The sequence below is a fragment of the Micromesistius poutassou genome (genome assembly GCF_964030765.1).
Source record: "Micromesistius poutassou genome assembly, chromosome: 12".
Lineage (NCBI taxonomy): Eukaryota > Metazoa > Chordata > Actinopteri > Gadiformes > Gadidae > Micromesistius > Micromesistius poutassou.
The window spans coordinates 3,006,921-3,028,703 of record NC_140282.1 but is presented as its reverse complement, the minus strand read 5'-3'; the positions used below and the strand labels follow the sequence as shown (position 1 = coordinate 3,028,703).

At 46.3% G+C, this 21,783-nt stretch overlaps 1 protein-coding gene across 3 annotated transcripts; it reads right to left on the bottom strand.

Moving 5' to 3' along the window:
• Positions 1 to 58: 58 nt before the first annotated feature.
• Positions 59 to 18,646, bottom strand: pkma (pyruvate kinase M1/2a). 3 transcript variants are annotated; one of them, XM_084476236.1, is made up of 11 exons: positions 18,547 to 18,646; positions 10,909 to 11,090; positions 10,419 to 10,510; positions 8,047 to 8,178; positions 7,266 to 7,452; positions 6,393 to 6,663; positions 5,921 to 6,071; positions 5,492 to 5,644; positions 3,882 to 4,048; positions 1,787 to 1,968; positions 59 to 1,219 (listed from the first exon to the last, which is right to left on the bottom strand). In XM_084476236.1, exons 2-11 carry the CDS (start codon positions 11,063 to 11,065, stop codon positions 1,113 to 1,115), a joined length of 1,599 nt encoding a protein of 532 aa, XP_084332362.1. In that variant the 5' UTR covers positions 11,066 to 11,090; positions 18,547 to 18,646; the 3' UTR covers positions 59 to 1,112. The 3 variants fall into 3 exon arrangements, with proteins under 3 accessions (XP_084332362.1, XP_084332360.1, XP_084332361.1); XM_084476234.1 differs by lacking the exon at positions 18,547 to 18,646 and adding an exon at positions 16,145 to 16,455; XM_084476235.1 differs by lacking the exons at positions 3,882 to 4,048; positions 18,547 to 18,646 and adding exons at positions 3,173 to 3,339; positions 16,145 to 16,455.
• Positions 18,647 to 21,783: the final 3,137 nt, after the last annotated feature.

Sequence of the window (21,783 nt, the reverse complement as noted above, 5' to 3'; positions counted from 1 at the left end):
TGTAAACCAAACAGATTTATCTTAAATAAAAATGAATAACACCACCAGATGGTTAAGATAGTTTATAATCTTTTATTGAAGCAGATCCAGTCACGTAGGACAGCTCAGTACACCAGATTCAAACAGCCACCGTTAAACGCATTTTGAAGTAAAGGTCACAACACAAAGGAATGAGTGACTGCCAACAGCAGGGGAGAGAAGTGATGAGTTAGACCCACAATGCAGCGGGGTTTCAGGAGGGATAGGGCTTCTGCCCTCCCCCGTTTACTTGCAAAAATAACAAACCTAGAAAGTGCTCATTGACATTTAATCTTCCTGATCCACAAACCGACAATAACGGGATATAATTTAAACCAAAACAACGCTTACAAGTTTCTCTCACAAACACAAAACAGTAACTGGCGTTCAAATGACCTTAGTATCGGACATCCAGAGCTAGCATCTCTCTATCGTCATAGTTACAAAATATAGTAGTCATGGATGCCCCTCTACATTTCACCTCAGACGACACTCAAGTTAAGTTAATACAGAATGTGGAATTGTCGACAGTAGGTTGGGAGTGCAAACATTTAGAGACTTGAACAGTCACAGCTGGCTTTAGGGTAAACATATTAAATACATACACACACAGACAGAAGGGCCATGTTGTGAGGGGACAGAGGGACTGCACGGGCAGCCATTTTGATACTAGATACCTCAACTTTGTTCTCGTCTTTTGTTAAAAGGCAGAGGAGAGCGCTCTGCCTCCTTTTTGTGTGACTTCTCCCCTCACCATGAAACCCAGCTACCTGTGTGTTAAACCCGTCTGGCCTCTCTCACTACGAGGGAATAAATACAGGAGGTGGCGGTCGGGGTGTACCAAGCTGCCGTCCTGGAGACTTCAGTTTCATAGAGAGGTTAGCGTGAGGGGGAGATGGAGTGTATACAGCGACTGACGAGCTGCCGCCGCCAGGCCGTAGTGTTGGAGTTAGGAACCATGTTGTGTGTGTGTCTGTCTGTCTAAACTGATGCGTGGGCGGCCCGAGGAGAAGGCTGAGTGTCGCAGAGGAATGAGACGGAAGGTGTGAGAGGGGGAGGGGGCGGTGGGGGGGTGAGCAGGTCGGCGGAGACCCTTAGGGCACGATGACCACCCTCATGGTGTTGGTGTAGCCGGAGCCCGGGCGCCAGCCGGTCAGCACGATCACCACGTCGCCGTCCTTGAAGAAGCCCCTGGCCTTGCCTGGACGCGAACACAGAGACACAAACGTGTTGTTTAGTCATCAGGGGACAAAGTGCAGAGACGGGGCCGGGCATTCAAGACCAGCTCCCTTCAACAGCAACTCAGTGGGGTCAGTTTCCCCTCAACTATTCTTGAATCTTAAATTATTTGCATACAATTCATTTGAGTTGCAGATCTACTTCAGCATAGCACCTGGCCAGTGGCGTTGACTAAAATGGTGGTTTAGAAGTGTATCCAAAGCGACTTGCAGATGCAGGTCCTTAGGAGCAGGTAGGGGGCTGGGCATCTCGCTCAAGGATGGCTCCTCTAGGGAGACTCAAACCATGGACCTCTGGGCCACGGACCCTAACCAGTAGGCCCCACCAGCACTGACTTGTGACGTGACGTTATAGTTCGAGGCTATAGCCTCAAACCATGGACCCTTGGGCCCGGACTATGGTGCCAACACTGACTCAGTTACCTCTAGGTATAACTAGAAGTGACTCGAGGTGACCGAGTCAGTGTAGACACCGTGGTCCACGTTTGAGGCTATAGCATCCCTGTTTGCCCCGACCCGCGGCGCCTCACCCATCTCCATGGCGAAGTTGACGCGCAGGTCGACGTCCTCGGCCCACACGTTGTGGGCGGGCTTGTTGTAGAGCACGGGGAAGATGCCGCGGTACAGGTGGGCCTGGCGCGCTGTCTGCCCACTACGCGTCACGGCGATGATGGGGGCGCGTGGGCGGTACCTGGAGATCAGGTGAGCGGACCTACAAACACAAGGCCAGAAGGAAGCCATGTTGGGGAGGGCGTTGTGGTGTGGAGAGCTGTGCCTCACTCATCATCCATATTGAATTACATTTTAATTATAAGGCAATTTTACACTAATACAACCATGAACTTTCTCCTTTTAACTCGAAATCAGAAAGTTTTCTAATCTACATAACATTTCATAATATACATATATAATATAATATTTAAATTTGTATAATCTCATTCACCTATTAAAACACACATGGGGATCGAACCAGCATAGATCGGGTTAAACCCGCTCTACCTCCAGAGCCACTGCCCCACAGGACAACAAAATACATTTTTATTTCACTGGAATCCACCACACAAACAAACCCACCAGCTGGCAGGTCTACACAATGCTACCAGTTTCCATAGCAGCACGTATCTCATACAAATACTCTGAATGACCCCACAAAACAAAGGACTCACTGGCAAAACATGCTGGATTAAGTAGCCCTTTCTAATGAGATTAGATTCAACAACCAACATACACACACACACACACACACTCAAGAACTGGAGACCATGCGCCCTCTATAAGGAGTGCCAAGCTAGGCGGGGGGGGCAGAACTGGTTGATTCAGTAAACAGCATCTGGGACTTCAAGAGGCAGACATAATTGTACAACATGTCATTTCGGTATTACACCGTTATACTTAAAAATAACGTGTTGCACAATAATGATGAATTACCACAACAGTAATTATTGTGTTCATTGCAGACCGTGATAATACAATAACACGCAGTCTACCGGTGTGAGTGGAGGACTGGAACACTGGAGGACTTCCTCAGGATCAGCAGTACCAGCTGCTAGTACCATGATGTCATCTGATGCTACCTCTGATTACATCACTAACAGCTCAACCCTAACCCAACCGTTTGTCTCATGAGATCCCTTCATTTAATCTGGGCCTAATACACCCGGTAGCATTTGTGGGAGTGAGAATTATTGTTCTGGTGAGACTATTTCCTCTGCCAGTCAAACGGCACCCCCTCTGTACAACACTAGTTGGTACGCTCCGTGTGTTCCTCGTTCAGATTCATTTCCCTTTCTTAGTTTGGACATCGGGGTGTACAGTCACCGTACTTCAGAAGTTCGCCCGCTCTGACCTACGCCCGTCCAGCATCTTACCTTCCGGAGCAGCCCTCCTCGTCCCTTCACCCTCCCCCCCCTACCTACCGTCCCGTCTTGGTGAGCACGATGATGGCGCTGGCGCAGCACTTGAAAGAGGACTCCACGGCGCCCACGGCGACCGCCTCCGAGGGGTCGCGGGTCAGGTCGCTATGCCGCCGCAGCTCCTCGAACAGCTGGCGGTGGAAGGTGGCCGCCTCCGCCTCCCTCGCAATCTGACCCGCCGCGCCAAACCCAGCAGGGGGGGGAGGGGGGGTTACACTGGGGTCACTCACACACACACTATGCGGGACACCCGAGGAGCACTGGCAACCGCTGAGCTGGCGTCCTGGAGGTCTGAAGGGTCGTCGTCATGACAATGGGATACCCGCTACTTGCAGGCCATTGCAGAGATTCTAGTTTTTGAGGTCGAGTAATTGTTTTAAGTATTGATGGTTTACTTTTGGGGTCGGATGAAGACGCCAACGCGTCAACTCTGGTCATATGGGCGTACAGAGAGTCTCGCTGGACCATCGACCACGTTACTGGTGCCACCCCAGACGACCCTTCACCAAGCCAGCGGTCCAGAGTCCAGGCGGTGTTGCCGTGCTTCTCGAGTTCCTCGGGTCCCTGCCTGGCCCTGCACTGCTCTCCCTAACCAACCTGCCTCTCCGGCATCTGACCCCCCCCCCCACAGACCGGGGCCCCTCCCGGGAGCGAGAGGGGCGGGTCCACCCCAGAAGCGATCGGGGATGGGACGGGGGGGGGTCCTGCCTACCTTCCAGAGTTTGTGAGCACAATGAAGGCGGCGGCTAGGATCTTAAAGGAGGCCTCGACGGAGCCGATGGCGATGGCCTCCGCGGGGTCGGTGGAGGGCGGGGTGCTGCGGCGCAGGTCCTCGAACACCTGCCGGTGGAACATGGCCGCCTCTGCCTCGCGGGCGATCTGCCGCCAGCCGCGTGCAAGGGGGGGGGGGTTAAAGGTCAAAGCCACGCCAGGCAGGATGCATGAGGAGGATAGTGGGGATGGGGGTGTGAGGAGACAAGGGGGTGCGAAGGATTGAAGGAAAGGAGGAAACGAAGAGGGGACAAGAGGAAGACGAGTGAGTGCAGTGAGACCCACGACAACACAACACCAGGTTAACGCACACGTTAAAACAAGTTAAAACATACCCCACATGCACAGCAATCATGTCCCCCAGGGGGGGGTTTTCAGGGTCATGCTACACCCAATCAAATCACAGGCTACGCTCATCTTTGATTCGGTTAGAGTGGATTGATTGACAGACACTGATTGGCACACATTCATTCCCAGCTTGACGTGTACAAAACAAAGTGACAATTAGTGGATGGGTGCACAGAAGGCTTAGTCGGAAGGAAGGGGGAAACAGTTGCAAGATGCAAGATAAAGATGGAGCCTGATAGAGCCCCGGTTAGTGAGCATGAATGAACTGTAAAACATTCATGTTACTGATGTGCAGTTTAGATTGGGTAAAGGACTGGGTTTACTGGGCAGGGGGCAGCATGCACCCAGAGCCAGAGGCAGGTGTTGGAAGACTGCGAGTCTGCAGTGTTGTGCGAGGAGCAGAGGATCGTGGGGGACCAGCGAGACCGGGTCGTTTGGAGGAGGGGCCAGGTCATTTGGAGGAGGGGCCAGGTTGTTTGGAGGAGGGGCCAGGTCGTTTGGAGGAGGGGCCAGGCAGGAGTGTAATCCATCATGTAGCCACCAGGCTACTCCTTTTAATGTTCTCATCCTATTTATATATCCTACCTCGCTGACCAAAGGGATGAGTTCCATTAGGTCATTTTGTATTGCTTTCCTCCAAAGGGCTTTTTTTGATGCATGGAGGAGTGAGGCATCTCGCTCAAGGTGGTCTACTGGTAGGGTCCGGGGCGGGCATGCATGGGAGGTTAAAACCCAGTACCGTCTGACATCGAGTCGAACGTGTTAGCCCAGATATATCAATGACAATTCTGGAGAGTTTAGGTACCTAAGGTAGACTCTCCACCAAACATGATAGCTAGACTAGCAATGAGGATGCAATTCATACATGAAAACAGCAAAGAGATGGAAGAGAGTAAATGAATAGGAATCAGAACCGGCCAGTTGACCAGACCCTGGGTTTGAACTGGGAAACCTTCCCAGTAGATCTGGTCAAGTGGGTTAAAGCACAGGCTTTCAGGGATAGAATGACCCCAGTAGCGAATATGAAAAACAACACATGCAAACACTGATACTATATTATACTGATACCTATACTTATACTGATACCGACTAAGGTAAGAGATAAGCTGTAGTGGGTCCTGTTCTGAACCCCTCGGTGGGACACTGATCTCCCAGTAAGGTGAGGGTAAGCTGTACTGGTTCCTGTTGTGAGAGACTGCTCACCATGTGCTGCGTGCGGACGGCCTCCAGGGGGTAGTCTCCCTTGGCGGTCTCCCCGCTCAGCATGATGCAGTCAGCGCCGTCCAGCACGGCGTTGGCCACGTCGCTGCCCTCGGCGCGGGTGGGGCGGGGCTTCTTGATCATGCTCTCCAACATCTGAACGGGGTCAGAGATCAGAGGTCAGGGGACAGGAAGTAGGCCGGAACATCGAGCAGGCCAAGCCTGCCAGCATGAGACCACAGACTTGCACGGATTTCTTTGGTTAGCCAACAACATCGACACCGATTTGTATATGTCTTTGCAAACCAATTGTTGTGTACAAAAGACATTCACTCATTTATTTCTAAGTGGTAGACACAAATAAATTGAATCGCGGCCATAGTATGTACAGTATCATGTATTCTCCCAAAGGGAACCTGTAACATAACCAACCTGTGTAGCGCAGGTGATTGGCTTGCCGGCTCTGTTGCAGCGACCAATCATCATCTTCTGGGCCAGGAAGACCTTCTCCGTGGGGATCTCGATACCCAGGTCACCGCGGGCAACCATGATGCCGTCGCTGGCGTCCATGATTTCATCAAACCTGCAATCAGAAGGAACCAACTCGTCAGACAAAGAGGAAGAGACTAGGGGGGGGGGACAAAATATCGATACGGAGATACACCGCCGCCCTTCTTCGTGCAGTATGATAATCAGCACGTTACCTTCTCACGGTCATTTTGTATTCATCGTTAGACATATCTTGATGCATCGTTACAGGATTGTCTAATATACTTACCATCACAGAATCGCTGTATTATCAGTATTGTGGGCCATGTATTGCATCGTGAGGTACCCTGCGACTCCCACCCCTAATGGAGACGGTGACGTCTTGTGTTCAGTGTGTGCATGCGGCCGGCCCCACCTGCGGACCCCCTCGTGGTTCTCCAGCTTGCTGATGATCTTGATGTCCTTGCCCTTCTCGCCCAGCACGGCGCGCACCGCCTTGACGTCGGCCGCCTTGCGGATGAAGGAGGCGAACACCATGTCCACGCCCTGGTCCAGGCCGAACTGCAGGTCCTTGATGTCCTTCTCCGAGACGGCCGGCAGGTCCACGGCCGCGCCTGGCAGGTTCACGCCCTTCTTGCTGCCCAGCGTGCCGCCGTTCTCGATCTCACACATCAGGAAGTCCGAGCCTGCGAGGGAGGGGAGAGAGAGGGGAGGGTGGTGAGGAGAGAGAGAGGGAGACACGAAACCAACACTCACTGGAGGTGGGGCTGTGTTAAGCCAGGGTTTGACAGCGGAGCGTTCTGTAATATATAATGATCCATCTATCTAGTAAAGCATCTATTACTATGTTGACAATCCTACAAATTACCACCTTAAAAGCAAAAAAAAAAAAAACTGACCATTCACAGCTCTTCAACATTACGTCACGTTGTATACAGTTGTATCACGTGGTTGTGTCCCGACAAGTTGTACGAGTACATGAGCACATTATCGGGTCTGAGTCCTGGTATCGGTTCCCTAATTGAAACTATACATCATGGACCTCCATTAGTGAAACTACGCATCATGGACCTCCATTAATGAAACCATATATTATGGACCTCCATGATTGAAACTATCCATTATGGACCTCCATGATTGAAACTATGTATTATGGACCTCCATGATTGAAACTATGTATTATGGACCTCCATGATTGAAACTATGTATTATGGACCTCCATGATTGAAACCACATATGATGGACCTCCATGACGCTCCGTTGTCTTCGATGACCACCGTGTACCCACCGATCTCCTTGACCTGCAGGGACATGAGTCCGTCGTCGATGTAGATCTTGCTGCCGATCTCCACCACGTTGGTGATGTTCTTGTAGTCCAGCCACAGCACCTGGTCGTCACAATTATCCATGTAGCTGTCGTCCAGGGTCAGCTTGATCATGTTGCCCTTCATCAGCTCCACCTCCGCCTCGCCGCTCTGTCAGACACACGGGGGGGGGGGGGCTTTAGCCTTTGGTTTGAACAAGATTCATGTTTACTTCCAGTCAGTCAACATGGGCCACATGCCTGGAGAAGAGCACATAAGTCACAAATGCAAGTGGACTAAACCGTTTTCAAAACACCATGTGTTCTATAAGCAGACCATGCATTGCGTTTGTTTACACCACATGAGTCCTGCAGGGTTGGACCACCATATCAAGACCTCATGACATGACACCACAGCGCTGAACCAAACATGCCCAGGTCAGAGGGTGGGCTGAGGGTGGGCTGCATGTTGTTACAGGTGTCTCTTTAAGTGGCACAACAACAGTGGAGAAATAGGTTTAGAAACGTGCCTTATCAAATATTTGAATTGTGGTTTTATAGGGTTCTGACAATCTTTAAAACCACAATTCAAATATCTGATGGAAAGGCTAAACTATCAAATATTTGAATTGTGGTTTTAAAGATTGCTGAAAATCTTTTAAAATCACAATTCAAACATCAGACAGTTTATTCTTTCCTGAAGGACTCTGGTGGTGGTCTTCAGAGTCCTTGAGGCGGTCTCTCATGGTGTGGATGGGGGACTCACTCCTTTGATCAGTCCGGTCCTGATCTCTGGCCCCTTGGTGTCCAGGGCGATGCCCACGGGCCGGTAGTGGATGCTGCCGGGCTCAAAGCTCTCACAGGCCTCGCGAATATTCTTGATGGTCTGTGCGTGGTACTGAAAAACACAATAGAAAGACATCTTAAGAGATATAGCTACCTCTAAATTGTATTGGGAGTAGGGCTTGGCAAGTTAACGCGTAATTAACACGATCTTATTTGAACGCGATTAATACAAATTGACGCACAATCTTTTTTTTTTTGCACTTTCATTTTGAAAGGTTTTGCCCACAGAATGTCAACATTTATATCAGAAATCATTTTTGTTTTTAGTTCCACTCCGTAAGTTTCATATTCGACGCCAGACTAAGTGAGTCAATAAAACTCCCTCAAGATCACTTGGTCTAGTTTTTTCTTGATAATGATAATGTGTCATTCCATTTGATAATCTCATTTAACTTCAATTGGAGTGGATTTAAAATACAATTTTAAAAGTGTGATTAATCGCTAGTTAACTCACCAATACTATTCGATTTAAACTTTTAATTGTTGCCCAGCCCTAATTGGGAGGCATATTAATTTAAAAAAAAATGTTCAAGTTAGTTCAAAAACCAGTGGAACTGGATTCTGAGAGGAGCTCTACAGCTCAACCGGTCTGTGGATTGTGATAAAATAAGTGCTCCAATTAGCACGCGAACAATAAAAGAAAGAAACCCTTTATTACATAATGCCTGCCATATATGCAAATCAACAAATTGATCAGCAACGTTCTTGAATGCGGTCACCATGTAGGAGCTGGCTTTCATTTTGAATCTGCCTGTAATCTCTTCTGTATTCATCAGGAATCTCTGCCCGTCTTTGCAGATGTACACTATCAACGTGGCACGATTCAAAATGGAGGGGGACAAGCATGTACCTGTCATGGCATGAAGCAATGCAAAGCAACTTGCACTGGACGGCTGTGAAAGGGGATATTGGTTGAAAAGAAGTTCAAAGACAAAGGCAGGAAAAGGAGTCTCCTTGGCAATCTACCCAAATTCCCGTCTGTTGGGACGGTGCCAAGGTAGACGTGTTTTGGCCCTTTCTAACTGGTTTGTTTGGCAAGGAGGGAAACCAACCAACGTTTTGCATACTGTGGCATCCATACTGCTGCAGTTGTATGCTGGGACTGTAGACAAAGTAGTAAATGGCTTTGAGTATCTGTAAGTTGTTTTTTCTCACTTGGATTGGACCACACAGAGTCCTCAATGTGTGGTGCAGTCACAGTACCAAGATTACTCCATCTGTGATCGGATCAGTCAAGATGCGTGTTAATGCCACCTGTGATCAGGGCCTTGGATGTAAGGGCCAAGTAATCACATGGACAGCAATGATATTGACTGCAGGGCAAAGTACCCTGGGCCATGAGCCATGATTACCAAGCTGACTGGCATGGCATTACCTGGGGATTCAAACTTCACTAGAATGACCACTGTCAAAAGCCTTAAGCTGTTTAACTGATGCTGCCACAATGCAATGATATACAAGTAGTTTACCTAGAGAGCGACGGACATCTGAAGTACAAAGTATAATGATAATATATATTTTGTACATATCGTACATACTTCGTTGCAACTTATTTTAGACAACGTGGTTTGGACTTTTGGGTTGAGACTACGTTATAGCTGTTGTAGTTATTGCATTATTGTCAGACTTACACTAGATGTTTGCAAAGTACAGCAGAGGTCAAGTGGACCAATGGCAGACCTCCAAATGCTACACAGGGCCAGAGAGGAGAAAGGCTGGGCTGCAGGCCGATAAAGTATTTATAGCCACCAGCCAGTGGAGATTAGGTGTCCGTGCTCATCTCACAGCCCTCCTCCAACTCTCTGAACCTGCTCGCATGTTTGGAGAAACGCACACAAAGAGAAGACCAGCTGTAAGACAGACAGGCCTAGCGTGGAAATTAAAGTCTATGCACTACAAGAAGAACCTGTTTACATATCAATCCTAGGATTTAACAAATAAATCTAAATTAAAAAAAGGGATTTGATGCAATATATTTACCCACTACATTATTTTAGTTAGGGGAACCATCCTCTGAACACACTTTTGAATAAGGTGCCAATCACACACATTGGGACAGGACTGAGGGGTTGAGGCAGGGGACAAGCAAGCATACTTCCAGGAAACCAGAAATATCATAAAGGTGTCACAACCAGATTAAGTCTATAAAGGAAAAGCCAGTCGTGCGAAATTGAAACCTTTAACCTGAACCGCAACCGTGTCTGGGACAATGGGCCGACTCTGCCCATTTTAAAGTGTGCATTTACACAGTCCACACGCATATCTGTGAAACGTGGGCATGTCATTGTTTACCACGTGGTCGCCGTGGGAGAAGTTCAAGCGTGCAACGTTCATCCCAGATTTGATCATCTCCTTCAGCATGTCCACAGAGCGGGAGGCTGGCCCTGGAGAAGGAACAAAGACAACAGTATCAGGGCTGGTTTATGAGCTCCACACCAGCGTGACTCACTGATACAGAAGGCCACTTCCAAGAAGCCAGTATAAACCCAAGTCATGTCCGAGTCGTCTCAGAGAAGCACCATCGCATGTGCCGCATGTTTGAAGCGGCTGGCTAGGGCACTTAAACCGTGAGCAAGTAAGTGAGTAAGTTTTATGGCTTTCCTCCGATTACCGAAGCTGTAAAGAAACCGGGATTCCCATGCTGTGAGTCAGTGAGGGCGTGCCTCCCACGGACTCAGGTCGATGCATTTTGTGTGGGCCACACGGCATTGTCACGCCAACCAACCGATGGTGCAGATGATGCATTATGTGTGTGCCACGCGTCATCGTCATGCCGACCCACCGATGGTGCAGATGATGCCGGTGTTGCGGGCGGTGGTGGGCTCCGAGTCAATGTCCAGCAGGCACAGGTGCTCCAGGAAGGTGTCCGCCATGGCGGCGCCGAGCTGCTGCGTCTGGATGAAGGCCGAGCCCATGTCCATGGTCTTCTGCTGAGGCATGGTGGATCCTGATGCTGGGTGGGTGCTGCGGACGACAAGGAGAGCGGAGGGGACCGGGTTAGCTGCTGCTGCCAGCACAAGACCGCTCTGCTCAGCTCAGCACTCTGCTGATCCTAGTCAACAAAGTGCTTCATTAGATTAAGACCGAGGTCAACATTCTGCAAATGTAGGCCGCAACCAGTGCTGCCATTTTGACTGCAAATGGTGACACGAGTTGGCAAGATAGAAATCTGTCATTCAGAATGAAAGACCACCAGCTCATTGGGTGGTGTAGGTAACAAACTACAGTCCTGTCTTTGTTTGCTGCCGACTGCCGCTGTCGTAACAACAGAATTGCTGAACAAATAAACGCTCAAACATTTCCTGGCCGGACTTAAAAGGGAAATTCTAAAGCTTGATGCTTAGACTACACTTCCACCCCAAGGCATTTGAATAAAATCATTATTTAACGATCAAGCTGTGTAAAGATCAACGATCAAGCTGTGTAGCTGTCTAAATCAATTCTAAAAAGGAGTTTACGAGATGGCACACTGAGCTATCCACTCACCAACAAGTGTGACAAACATTAGGGCCCTATTTGGAAATGTGATATTTTTGCCTGATCTTTTAAGAAATAAATAATCTAGTCATTTATAGACATAACCAGCCATGATAGTAAATTGGTTAACAATGTAGCGCCCGCATCAGAAACACTGCTCCTACGTACTCAGTGAGCGTGGCCTTGGCTTGTGTGGCCTTCAGTACATAATGTTTCTCTCCTGCCACCACCCACACCGTTTACATTTAGGTCATTTAGCAGACACTTGCAACCATTTCCTACACACATTGATACACCAACAGGAAGTCAATCAGGCAAGGCGACAGCCAGCTCGTCGGGAGCAGTGAGGGTGAGGTGTGTCTTGGTAAGGGACACCTCGACACTCAGGCGGAGCCAGGGATCGAACTAGCAACCGCTTCAGATACAAGTAAACCTGCTCTACCTCCTGAGCCAAGCTGACCCTGTGTGCAGCCTCTCTGCAGACCACCCACCCCCACACCCAGCTATGGCTTTGCCAGCATTTCATCATTCCTCTTGGCAACTAGTCCTCTTTGACACCAGATTAGTCAGTGAAATTATCAATACACTCTTTCCACTTCCAAACAGGTCAAAGATTGCCGGATGGCGTCAATGTCAATTGATTATGAATTTTTTTAAAGCACTTGAACAACAACATTTTGTATGGCCAGTGCAACGAAAACAAGATTCATCATTACAAGTCGTATATAAATCCATGTCAAATTAAAGGTTTGTCCATGCCTGTAGCCTGTCCTGTTCACACAGAGACACAGCAGGGCCTTCACATGACACCAAGGAAGGCTACCAAAATAAACCATGAGGCCGGCTTTTTTGTGATAGCTACTGAGGAATCTACAATGAGGAAGCCCATTCTGATTGGCTGGGCTCAGATTACATAACCGCATCACATGACGTGGCCAGACACCAAGGGAGAAGAACAGCAGAGACAAGAGGCCGTATGCTCTCTCCAAAACTGGGCCTGGATTCACTGGTGGTTTCGGGTAATTAGGCAAGAAGAAAGTAGGCCTGATACATAATAGAACATGGATAATGTTTCAGTTTAAAGTGTAGAAAGTTTGAGTTGTAGAAAGGCAGCAACGATCTAAATAAACTATAAAAGAAATGAAACATCCAAACCTGTTTCAGGGGGAAGCATCAAACTACTGGACAAATAACCTTGACGAGAGATCGGATGTCCTCATTTTGAATGAATTATCGATACGCAAGTGGTCAGAGAACTCTATAGTTGCTTCTATCAGCCTGAACTTTAACAGGACTGAATAATCAAAATGGACACCTCTGAATTGCTGAACCAGCAGTGAAATCATGTGCAAGTACACCATGTTAAAGTAGCTGATGTAACAGCTTTTACTGTTTTATTTTTCCTGATGATCATGATTGAGGCAAGAATTTACACAATCAACATGGCACCTTCGCCCATTGCAGCAAAAGGATAAAACTACAGAAGTTCATTATGAAACTCTAAAGCCTAACAGATGCTTCCTATTGCTCATGCCATCCAGGGACCAGAAGGCGTACGTGCAGAGAAACGCGTCTCAGGCCTCTCTGACTAAAGCTCTCCCTGCTCCTCAGTGTCACCATCAGACCATCGCTGTAGCAACATGCAAAGAGAGCTCTGGGGCTGCTACAGTACGTGAGCTCAGTCACATCCCAGTCTGCTGAGGTTGGCTGCGTCACCGCCACACACCACACCACACCACTCAGGGCAGAGGGGGGCAGTCCCCTCATTGGCTCATCATTCCTCTGAGTTCACAGCACAGAGCAGAAGCACTTCAATGGAAATCTCACGTAGGTTATACATATTTAGCAGTTAACTAATACAATTCCATCGTTTTAAATGCAAGACCTACTTTCCTTTCCCTAAGCCCAATTTGAGTCATTCTTGCATATACTGTATGCTCCAGGGTTTCCCGCAGAATATGTGTTAGTTAAGGTGGTAGGGGGACTGAGGGTTGTATAGCCAATGCAAAGATTGATAGTTGAGTGTGGATGAGTTGAGTTATGGTTGGACAGAAATCAGACACTGAACATAGAAACCATCAACTTCAATCTCTTGTCTTCTCTTAATTGCACAACATTTGAACAATTATCTGTTTTCTGTGGGTAAGATGAGGGAGGTAGTTAGATATGCTTCTTAAAATCTAAGTCAGTCAATACTAGAAAATGCATTACCTGCAGAAAATGCGGTGAGTGCTGTAGTACAAAGTGAGGTTGAAAAAATGTTTTGATAATTCCACATAGATTAAGACGTAAAGAAACGTTAAATGGCTTAAATCAAGTGAAGGGATTTGAACAGAGTTCAAAAGTCTAAATGGAGTAAACAATGTAAACATGCACACCATTTAAAAAAAATGTAATGGTTGGAAACTAATAAAGTGACAGCTGAATGAAAAGCGCAAAGCATTGCTAAAAATGCAGAAATGTAAAATGAATTGAACTGAAGAATCTGAAAGGTCAAATGTACTGCAGTTCACTGCTGAAAAACCTGGAAGCTGAAATCGAAAACTGACTGACGCTGAATTGCATTGCCTGAAGAAGTGCTGAAATACATTGTTACAAAAGCAAAAGCTGGAAGCTAAACTGTAATACTGTCAAAGCTGGAATATAGTAGTAGTAGTGGTACTAGCTGTAGTAGTAGTAATGGTGGTAGTAGTAGTAGTAGTAGCAGCTGAAGTAACGGTGGTACTAGCTGCACAAACGATATGCCATATAAAAAAGGTATGGAATTGATGTTTGTAGAAAGAATTACAATAATCCCTCCAGTTCTTTTTAAAACCAGCTGAAATTGAATGGCCTAATGCTCATTTTTCCAGCCTAATGTGATTAAAAGTAGTCAAATTGAGCTGCAAAAACTGCCCAATCTGGCAACACTGCCTGCACGTCCTCGCACTCCTCCCTCAGCATAAATCAATGAGACCAACTGAAAACGAGGTGGACATGGAACTTAAACTGTGATTATGAAAAAAGTATAAAAGGTAATCGAAATTCTGTTTTCAGATTATTGAAGATACAAGTATCTTGATTTGTTAAACCTTTGAAAGAAGGCTAACGATAAAAAATTTACCAAGTTACGAAGTCTGTAAGAAGTAAGTGTCAGAGAATGGGCAGACGGTTTCCGCCATCCTCCCATTGACTTCCACTGTAAAAAAAAAAAAATAGTATTTTAAAAGTAGTATATCTCAAAAAGTTTACAAATATGAAAAGTCATTGCACAAATGTATGGACCTAGACCTTTGTGACAGATGTTGAATGGAATAGATTTGTTCGGTAGTTTTGGCCACATTAATTGGACAAGTTTGGTGGGAAGAAGAATAACGCAAAAGGGATATCAAGATTGTGCATTCCTGTGCACAATAACAAGAACAGGCAAATTTGAACTTTACAAAAATTTAGAAGAAATGTGCTACTCAACATTGTCAAAATAACAACTGAAATAAGAACAGTTAAAGAATTTTACTAGCAATTATAACAAATAATCAAAACCAACGTTTTTTCTTTTTTTTATGACAATGTAGTTAAGGCACCAGGCGTGTGTTACTTAAGTATAATGACATTCATTATACACTTCATTTGAACGGGTTATGTCCGGCATGCTGCAGGTCAAGTTATTGTGTAGCTGAACTAACGAGGCCTATAACCTGCTATGTAATGCTTAATCAACTTCATCTCCACTCAAACAAGTCAAACATCAAACATCCTGCCAAGTTTCATCATCATTTATCACGCCTTCTGAGTCCCTCATTGTATGAGTTATGGAACCGTATCCACTATCCAGTGATGCTTCTGGTCATTGACACAACCAGACCGCTTATCTCTCTGAGCCTATTGGGAGATAGGACTATGTAAACATATCACTGCCACTGGCAAAGGCCTGGGAAAGACTTTTGCTGACCCTTGAAAGCCACTCTTGTACATTCTCTCACACGGCTGGTTCTTCCAACAATAACTATCATTGAAGCCAAGTCTCCCATGCACAGCTGGGTGGCAGTATTAAATGTCAGCATAGTCCTACACTAATTAGATAACAAACCAGTTTAATTTGTGCATGCATGAGTCATTCAAAATACACTTCCACTCAAAAAGGGTGAATTTGCAGCATATATGACCAGCTGGGTTGCGACCACTGAGACCCAGAGACGCCAGCGCTGCCCCCAGATCAGTCTGATCAGCAACCACCCTGAGTGACGTAGGAGCGATGCTAACTTTAGCACCTGCTTCTAGTAATCCCCACACAATCCCTTTACCGATGCAACACACACGGAGCACACATACTCTGGATCCACAGCCTCTGTGGCTTCCACCCTTTCCTGAGGAAGACGTCCTTCATGATCGAGCGTGCTTTGTATAACCGAACAATATGACGGTAAATGATGTCGCTGCCGGCGTTTCATTTCCGGTTAGAGGTCAACTTGGAGGACAGTGAGTCCTCCTAGCAGGATAGCATGTCGGCTAATCCCAACCTAATTAAATACAGAAACTGTGCCACACACAGACACACTTACCCCCAGTAGATCTTCTGGTTCCTCCTGGGAACAAAGAGGCTTGACGCGGTCAAAGACCTCCACAGAAACCTCAGTGCGTTACAGGGACCACCCCCCTCTCTAGCAGCAACACTCACACCCGCAGATGAGCAGCCGGATGCGGCGACCGTGCAAACGCAGGAGTCCGGACTCGGTCGTCTTTTCCCTGAGGACAAAAGCAGGGACCAGGAGCCCCTGTGGTGTCCGCCTAACAGCCTAGCCCCCCCAACGCTGCGGACAAACACAAGGTCACGCAGGACTAGAGATGTGGCGTGCATTGCCACGCAGCCACGCCACTGCACAGCAGCTTGGCTCAGGCACCGCAGCCCCCAGGCTCATATAGAGCCATGGCTAAAAATAACTGTCACGACAAGCTGGATGGGCACACGTGCAATGTATAGTAAACACACAACTAGCGTGTTGTTGGTTAAGAACTACATCACAGGCTTAGTTCAGGATTCGTCAACGCATCGTTAAGACCCTTATAGTTTTTATGCCATACACTCTGCAAACCAAAACACCATGTCTGATATTTTGACAGACAATATGGGAACAGGTATTGACACAATATGCATTAGGACGCACAACGTCAGCCCTGGGCCTCTGCTCTCACAGGAATATCTCCACTGCATCTGTTGGTCCAAAGCCTGCCAGCATTAGTCAGCACGTTACGGTGCAGCTATGGTGCAGAGGCACCGCATGGGGGCAGAGCGAGGTGTACCCACACCTAGAACAGCTGCAAGGTGAGCCCCCTCCAAAAAGGTAGGGCTGGATCAGCTCAGAACACAAAGTCATTGTCCTTGTGTCTGGTGGGCCTCGGTGTTAACTGCTGAGTCATTTCCTCACAACATGGCCTATCTTGTAAACCAAGGCCAAGCCAGTCTACCCATTTAATAACCATAACTACAATTATACAGTCCAACCCTGAGCCCATGGCGAGGAAGGAGGATTTAAAACTTTGTGTGGATCTATGGAACTATGTAATTATACAGCTACATTTGATTGAAGGCCAAGATTGATGATAAAATTAAGAAAATGCCGCAGAGAAAGGCGACAGAATGAGTGTTTAGTTTCTTCCCAGACCAAATAAAACATACATCCTTACTCTAGGCACACATAACACAGAGTCTGGACTTAAACCGGCGAGTCCTCTGGGGGAAGAGCTTCCATTTTGCTCATGGGCCCCCTGACACAAGGATGATGTACAGGCTATTACATACTGTTGCAGCAGTCTTATGACTTCCGTTTCAACGTTAGAGGACTTGCTAACGGTTTAGAGTTTTTCATAATGTTCAGGAGCAAACAAGGAATTGTATTTCTACATAGTTTTAACTTAATATATAGTGTGATTGTTGTTTAAATGTCTATAGATTAACTTTTCTGTAAAAGTTACACTAGGCCAAAACCATGCTACATTTTAGGAACAAGGAGACCATAGCCATCAGTGTCACAACCACGTACACCATGCTCTTATGAATCGCTTTTTATAGCGCAATATTAATATTTGATCACCTCGAGTGTGATTATTATAACAATGAATCCTTCACATTTACATTAATGACCTCATCCGACGAGAGAGCATGGCTCACTAAGCACATCGTAAAGCTTAACACTTGAGTTAAGAGTACATCATCTGTCGGACATCTAAATAAGAGGATACTCATAGGAAATGGAAAGACGCACAGAGACACAGATGCGCCAGAGCTCACGTGGTGTTCCCTGCGTCACATTCTCCTGCCAGGATGAGGCTGACCAATAGGAGGGCTGGACCACGCCCACACGAGGAGACAGCAGGAAGCGATGTAGCAACGTTACACCAGCCAATTCGCCTTTTAATTTGCTTAATTATAGATGCTTTAGGTTATTTGATTTAGTTTAGAAGAGTGAAGCACTGCCAGCTTATGTGCTGCAAAAGGGGAAAACCACGGGGTTTACGTCAAGCATCCCATACATGTACACATGGCGTCACACACACACACACACACACACACACACACACACACACACACACACACACACACACACACACACACACACACACACACACACACACACACACACACACACACACACACACACACACACACACACACACACACACACACGGTGGGTTAGTGCGTCACAGACCAATATGATAACCAAGATCATGTAATAATCCAACCATCATCATCACCTGGACATGAAAAAACAATACCACAAAGCAAGGAGCAATGGAAGCAAAACCCCTTTAGACCTCAAGTGGAGTTCATGTCGTCATCCTCGAGTGACAACATGAACAGCAAGAAAACACGTCCCGGTACCGAGGATAAAAGTACCAGGAGGCAAATAGAGTAGTGTAGAGAGACTCGGCGGCCCTGCGGGGTACCGGTGCTGAAGACACTCACCTTGTCTCGCCGAGTGATCGCCAGACTGACGTTCTGCGGCTCGGCTGCTCAAGGTGATCCCTCTCACTTCCCGGGACTACTTCTCTGAGATGCGTGCTGATATCCCTCCGCGGTGACGTAGGTCGCCAGGGAAATCGCGACGATTTTAGATTTTACTTTACTTTTCGATTTTGTAACCTAATCTGTTCGGACTGTTAAGGACCAATTTGTACTGAAACGTTTTAACGTGGATTGTTAAGCAAACGCGGAAGCATTCAAGAGTGGTGCGTCCGTGGATGAGGGACCAATCGGGAGGCAGGACGGTATCACATCTTCTGGGCCGACACGTGACCGTGGATGACGGGGGTTCATATCGTTTTACTTGCGCCGTATCTGGTAGGTTAACTGATGGTTACTGACGCATGGCTTCTTTTATCTGCCTTCTATTACTTTCATTTCGATTAGTTAAATCTACATTACATGTGTATGAAATAACGAGTTATTTGTCCTGAATGAGTTCATTCATGAAGTGAGTTAATTTCAGCGTTTAATTGATATCGCCATTAAGGCAAGTCGGTAGCAATATCGTTATTCTCAGCCACGCGTTATCCACGATGCTGCACAACCAAGGGTTTAAGGAGTAGGCCTCCCTATCTGATAACGCGCAGTAAGGATGTTTCGCGAAACAACACCGCCCCTTAGCGGTTAAATAAATGCAATCGTCATTCTGAGCTTGCTTTCTTGTTGAAAGTTGAAATGTAGGTGCTAGATGCACGGAAATTTATAAACAACTATATATATATATATATATATATATATATATATATGAACATAACTTACGTATATATATATTAACTTACCTATACTATTCCTATATATATATTATGTATATATATATAGTATATACAGGAATAAGTAAGTTAAGTTCATTATATTTAAACTAAATGTATGTTTTTCATGCTGAACCCTGAACCCTGTTAGCTTGATTGTCATACAACACAACATGTAACACGGTGGAGTAGACTGCTGCTTTAAAGTGTGTGTACACATTAGGGGTGTAACGATACACAAAAGTCACGATTCGGTATGTATCTCAGTTTTTAAGTTTGGTTCGGTATGTTTTTCGGTACAGCGAAATTTTATTATTTTATTTTGATTAAACAATTGGATTTTGATTTGATTTATTATAGGGTTAGGTGTTAAGTTAATTGTATCAAACAAATGAATTACACAAATGGAAAGACATCAAATACAATTGAGGATAAAAAGACAATAAATTCCAGGACTTATTTCCATTGTGGTCCTCAACACAAAACATCAGGACAAGACAAGACACTCACAGAGTGTGTGATAAAAACTTTATTCAAAAAAATCTATTATTTTTTTTTCGGTACGTACCGAAATGAAACGTGCATCGAACCATTAGACCTGTACCGAAAAAATGTGGTATGAATGAGTGTATCGTTACACCCCTAGTACACCCCTAGTACACATATATCCCAACACGTGTCAGCTATAGTCGGAGAGTAGGAGCAGTGCAAGGAAATACGCTGCTGTAAATCCTGCTGGAGGATTAAATATCTTATTAGCAGCTCTGTCTCTGACAAATAGCCCTTCACACAGATTGACAAAGACCTACTTCTGACAAAGCCCATTCGATCATAAATATTAACACTTTTCAAAACGATAAAATAAAACAAAACTATCTATCCCGTATCTTGGAGAGAGAAATCAGTCTTTGTGTCACTCAATGAGGTCTGGACCCGAGGCTGGCCAGACAAAAGAGAGGCATAATCCTAACTGTCACTTCTCATTCTCTTATCCCCCTGTGCCTACATGCCTTCTTTTGTCTCCACTTTGCCTTCGTTCACTGGTTGCATGAGGTCCTCCCCTCAGGCCCCTGCATGTGCTCCCCTAAGTCCTCTGCCTGCCCTCACCTTATTACAACAGTGGTGTCCTTAGCTCCAGTGCTAACTCTCCCCTAAGTCCCCTGCTCAACTTATTACAACAGCGGTGGTGTCCTTAGCTCGCTGCTATCTCCCCACTCTATCCCCTGCCAGCGCTCACCTTCTTACAACAGCGGTGGTGTCCTTAGCTCTGCTGCCTTCTGCCCCCTCAGTCCCCTGCCAGCACTCACCTTACTGCACCAGTGGTGGCGTTAGCTCCAGGGCTATCTCCCCACTAAGTCCCCTGCCCACCTTAATGAAACAGTGGTGGTGATGTTAGTTGGCTGCTATCTCCTCCCCTCTATCCCGTGCCAGCGCTCACCTTGAATCACCAGTGGTGGTGTTAGCGCTGCCCATTCTGCTGTTCAACTAGATGTTGACGGCCTTTGTCTGTCTGGATCCTCTCTGAGTTCCTCCACGCTTCCCCCAGGCCGACTCACCGACCAACCCCACGTGAAGGACACATCCACAGGCCAATCCTTCTCCATTGCTAAGCAGTCGTCTTGGGCGTCCATCAGCATTAAGATTATTATGACCTCTGAGCAAAGCGTCAGATTAATCCTACTGTACAGCCCTCAGTGAAACACATTCATCTGTAATGTTGTTATGAGACAATAATGTGTGTGAGTAAGTGTGTGTGGGGAGGTGGGTGAGTGTGTGTGTGTGTGGGTTGTGTGTGGTTGTGTTATAACATCACATCTATTATATCTAAAAATAGCCAAGCAGTAGCACACACAACAGATATTGTAGTGCAGGAAGTTCATGGACAAGACATCCTTTGTATCGTTTGTCTTTGAGAAGTAGTTATGATGAAAATACATATCCCAAGTACAATGGGGTCTGTACGTTCAACCTTTTATAACTTTTGTTTCTATGAATGGAACAGTTGTGTTATGGAACTGAACACAACAAACAGGACGCCATCCTGGAGGCCTCAGATAGCTCCTCTCTGATTGGTTCAGCAGGCGTTGGTGGGAGGGGGGCTATGCACCAGTTAACCCATCTTATCGCACAGTTGATTACACATCATGGTTGGGTGTCAAGATAAGTGACAGAATATAAGTGATGGCAATTATATAGTTCTAGACATCTTCCATTTTGGTTTGAGATGGCTGGAGTTTATTGTCTTCTGAGACAAAAGGCGAAAGACTTTGTAGATTATTTTGTTATCTTCATTGAAAGGTGCAGGTAATTATAGAGAAAGATCAGTCAAATGGCCTTATCACTGTATTTCTGTTCACATCAAACAATCCTCATTGAGGGACAGTAGCAATCAATATATATATATATATATATATATATATATATATTT

Bases quoted from the DNA above. Each gene is read 5' to 3' on its own strand.
- pkma (XM_084476234.1), bottom strand. From the start codon at position 16,440: ATGCACGCCACATCTCTAGTCCTGCGTGACCTTGTGTTTGTCCGCAGC. The intron at 10,511-10,908 runs GTGGGTCGGCAT...TTCCTTCTCCAG, and splicing joins CGGCATCATCTGCACCATCG to GGCCAGCCTCCCGCTCTGTG. The intron at 5,645-5,920 runs GTTGGTTATGTT...GACCCCGTTCAG, and splicing joins CAATCACCTGCGCTACACAG to ATGTTGGAGAGCATGATCAA.